General features: G+C 35.6%; 1 protein-coding gene across 1 annotated transcript; it reads left to right on the top strand.

Moving 5' to 3' along the window:
- Positions 1 to 305: 305 nt before the first annotated feature.
- On the top strand, positions 306 to 1,761 carry LOC101988050 (olfactory receptor 4F6-like). The gene has a single exon (XM_005372124.3). The coding sequence runs from the start codon at positions 309 to 311 to the stop codon at positions 1,245 to 1,247; it is 939 nt and encodes a 312-aa protein (XP_005372181.1). The 5' UTR covers positions 306 to 308; the 3' UTR covers positions 1,248 to 1,761.
- The last annotated feature ends 2,744 nt before the right edge of the window (positions 1,762 to 4,505 follow it).

Raw genomic sequence — 4,505 nt, 5'->3', positions numbered from 1 at the left:
TATATATATACACATAAATACATAAGTACAATCCACTCAGTCAATATAATGTTACTTGTATGTATTGTATGTACATGATTTCAGGGCTGACCACTTGGTACTGGGGACTTCTTCCATGGAGTAGACTATTTCTCTTGCTCTCAGAATTCTTCAGTAGATAAATAATTGCTATTTTACTTAAAATATCGCCAAAGGCATGTTAGTCTTTCATGTGACTTTGTCAGTTGAGCATTGCTTGTCCTAAACCAGAGTTTCTCATCGCTCTACTGTTTCAGATGACATGAGGGTTGTCACAGCCAACAGAAGCAATGAGTGAAGCAAACCACTCTATGGTATCTGAATTTGTCTTCCTGGGACTCTCCAACTCATGGACAACCCAGCTCTTCCTCTTCTTCTTTTCCTGTATGTTCTATGTGGCAAGTTTGTTGGGGAATTTTCTCATTGTTCTAACTGTGACTTCAGACCCCCATTTACAGTCCCCTATGTACTTCCTCTTAGCCAATCTTTCCTTTCTCGACTTGATATTTAGCTCCTCCACAGCACCAAAAATGATTTATGACCTTTTCAGAAGGCACAAAACCATCTCTTTTGGGGGCTGTATCACTCAGATCTTCCTAATCCATGGAGTTGGAGGCACTGAGATGGTGCTGCTCATAGCCATGGCTTTTGACCGATATGTTGCCATATGTAAACCTCTGCACTACTTGACTATCATGAGTCCACAAAAGTGCATTTTGGTTTTAGTTGCTTCCTGGATTATTGGCTTTATCCACTCAGTGACTCAGTTGATTTTTGTCATAGACTTACCCTTCTGTGGCCCTAATGAACTAGACAGCTTTTTCTGTGACCTCCCTCGGTTTATTAAACTGGCTTGTGTGGACACTTACACCTTGGGATTCATGATTACTGCCAATAGTGGGTTCATTTCTGTGGCCTCCTTTTTAATTCTGATCATTTCCTATGTGTTTATTTTGATGACCGTTCAAAAGAAATCTTTGGGTAGTTTATCTAAGGCCCTCTCCACTCTGTCAGCTCATGTCATGGTGGTCATTTTGTTCTTTGGACCATTAATCTTCTTCTATGTGTGGCCATTTCCAACATCACATCTGGATAAATTTCTTGCACTCTTTGATGCAGTTATTACCCCTTTCCTAAACCCAGTGATCTATACACTTAGGAATAAAGAGATGAAGGTGGCAATAAGAAGACTATGTAGTCAGTTTATTAATTACAATAAAATTTCTTAATATAAAGCACACAAATTATACTAGAATTTCAGATGGATATTGCTGCATTGACTGTGTTGTATTTATCCAGAATATTTTTTGTACCAAAATTTGATATGCCTTCACTTGCTTTCCCCAAAAGTGAAATACCAACTGATGATAGATAGTTTCTGTAAGAGACTTGATGGGCTTAAAAAGATGACTCAGTGGTTTAGATCAGTCAGTGTTTTTACATAGGACCAAGATTTGGTTTCCAGAACCCACATGGAGGCTCACAACTATCTGTAATTCCAGTATAAATAAATCAAATCGCCTCTTCTGGCCTATGATAAAGACCAACATGCATTAGTATACATTCATACTTGCAAACAATTCATTCATACACATAAAATAAAACTTTCTTAATAAAGATATACATACTAAAAAGCTAAAGTTTGTGCGTGTCAGTGGTCACCAAAGATGTTGCATGGGTATAATGATGAATGCAATAATGATAAACTTGTAAAAATCGGTATGTGATTTTTACCTATTTATCTTTCCAATCTTGAGATTGTTTTCAAATTTAATTCTTACTTGTAGTGTCTACTACAACTGATTTTTCTTACTATTCTGATAATTTATTTTCTACCCTTTCAGTTTATCAATCATTTATTTACTAATCTTCTTCCTCAAAGACCAGTAAGACTGAAACTACATCATTTTTTTTAAAAGACAAACTTTAATATGAAGAACTGTTGACTCGATATAAAACTCCACTGAATGGCTTTCACGAGAAGCCATTACTTCAGATGAGTTTCCAGTGGCACAGACCAGACCAGAGAAGGCTCAGTGTTAAAGGAGCCTTTCATCTTCAAACTCCATTTCTAAACAGTTCAGTTTAAGAAGAAAACCAAATGAAAGCAAGGAGATGAAAAGGAAAAATATGGAGCAAATGAAATGAAAAGCATCCTCTTTCCAAATTTGCCTTTTCCTTTGAGTCATATTTTATTCAGGATTTTTCTCCTCGTGAAGCTAACGTTCTCCATTTAGATCAACAGATCACTCATTCAACTTCAAAGTGAGGTGCTACCCAACTCCAGAATCAGAAATAAAAACCAATTATGTCTCTAATAAAACCCAAAACATTTATCATGTTTTTGTTTTTAACAGTGTGAGCAAGTTATTTGAAAGAGACATAAATCTATGATCACAGAAGTAGCATTTTTAGAAAGGCTAAAATCAGAATGCATACATAGAGATAGCAAAATAAATAAAGAGAAAATATGAGAATTATTAAAATTGAAAGTAAATCAGTAGAATGATTAAAAGCTTGGAAGAAAGCTGGGCGGTATTGGCACATCTTTAATCCTAGTACTCAGGAGGCAAAGGCAAGCAGATCTCTGTGAGTTTGAGGCCAGTCTGGTCTAAAAGAGCTAGTTCCAGGACAGGCTCCAAAGCTACAGAAAGAAGAAGTTTGGAAGAAGGACAGGTAGATTGGGCAGTCTGGTGATGCCAGTGTGTCAGTTTAAAGAAAGAGCTACAGGGCAGGACACAACCCTGAGTAGGAGGTAACATGCCTAGTACATGTCTATGAGGAAGGTTTGACTACTCCTTTGGGATGGAATTAAGAAAACTGAGGTGACATACAGTTGTAATAGAACAGGGACTCTCAAACTGTGAATTGCAAACCCTACAGTGGTCACATATCAGATATTTCCATTACAATTCCTAACAGTAGCAAAATTACAGTTATGATGTAGTAATGAAATAATTCTATGGTTGTAAGTCACAACAACATAAGGAAGTATATTAAAGGGCCATACCATTAAGAAGGTTGAGAACCTCTGAATAGAGTCTACCAGGAGGAACTGCCGAAAAAGGGAAAGTTGACAGATCCATCACCTGTTGTTATCACAGAAAAAAAAAAAAAGAAAGCTCTTTCAAGTAGGAAGATTCTGCAAACTGTGCAGTTCCTTAGAAAAGTTAAATCTATTTTGACAGATTGCTGGTCCTTTCCTGGCATTTGTCATTTGAGATCATGTTCCCTTAGTTGTCTGGTGTGTTTTCCAACTGCTTTTTCATTGACATGACCATGTATATTATTCTCCTTGTGTTTTTCATGTTAATTTGAATATTGAATTTCAACAAACGTTCATGTTGGCTTTTTACTTGGTTTTTTTACTGATATTCAGCTAGATGTTTCTTCCTTTGCTCATTCTGTTTTTAAGCCTTCTTTGGAAATTATTTCAGATTCATCAGCACTCAAAGTTGGCACAGAGTCTCCTTGTGACCTTTTACCCAAACTAAACTTAGATCCCCTGACATTAACATTATTCATACTTTCCAGTCACTGAGACATCAACATTATTCTAAACTCCACAGCTTATTCAGATTTCACTCATCTTGGGTTTTTTTTATTTATATCTATTTTTAGTCCATATTCAATTCTAGATACTCTGACATGCTTAGCATGTCTTCTGAGTTTCACCTGACAGTATTTAATCTGACTCTTTCCATAGCTGTGAATTTTTAGAACATTTGGACATTTCAAACTTCATTGAAATAGTTGAGTTTCTCCAAATTTTTTCATCATAAGTAGACTTGGGTTCTGGATTTTGCAAGGAACACTAAGGGAAAAAACTATTTATTGGATAATATTTGAATTCATAACAGCCATATGATACTGTATTGATGTTGATCATACAAAAAGAATTTGGCCTAACAACCTTAAAGGGGAGAGGTGACTTCTTAGATATTATATGTCATCTGCATTCTTTCTTCCTATTTAGATCATCAATCTCTTCCCAACATGTCTATAAACTTGATAATGAATTATAATTTCTAAATATTGTCATTTGGATACTTTGAGTACAAGCAAAGATTAATTTCAACTTCATCCCATTTGATTGGATATTGAGGGGAAAAGTATACATGGTGTCTATTTGTACTCTTGGCTCATTCTCTCACTATTAATGTAAACCTCTATGCAAATAGAACTTAGGCCTCCCTCCCTTTTAATACTCTAATTATGCCTTTAGAATTTACATTTGTGTTTCAAGCCTGTCAGTTGACTTACAAGTCTCACAGAGCTCATTGAATTGTCTTGGCTGGAAAATATCTTACCAAGATCCTCATGTTCCTGTTTCACCTAGGGCCTTTAGGCTAATTATATGTTAGTGGACATTTCAGTGTTTTGTCATTAAGCTTTAACATGCAACACTATATCTACATGAATAAATTAAAGACCTCAAATATAGATCAAGAATCATAGAAAAAATTGCCTTTTTTCTCTTTGGTGTA

The sequence above is a fragment of the Microtus ochrogaster genome, unplaced genomic scaffold (assembly GCF_000317375.1).
Source record: "Microtus ochrogaster isolate Prairie Vole_2 unplaced genomic scaffold, MicOch1.0 UNK198, whole genome shotgun sequence".
Lineage (NCBI taxonomy): Eukaryota > Metazoa > Chordata > Mammalia > Rodentia > Cricetidae > Microtus > Microtus ochrogaster.
The sequence above is the reverse complement of the archived record's forward strand: the minus strand, read 5'-3'. Positions and strand labels throughout refer to the sequence as shown.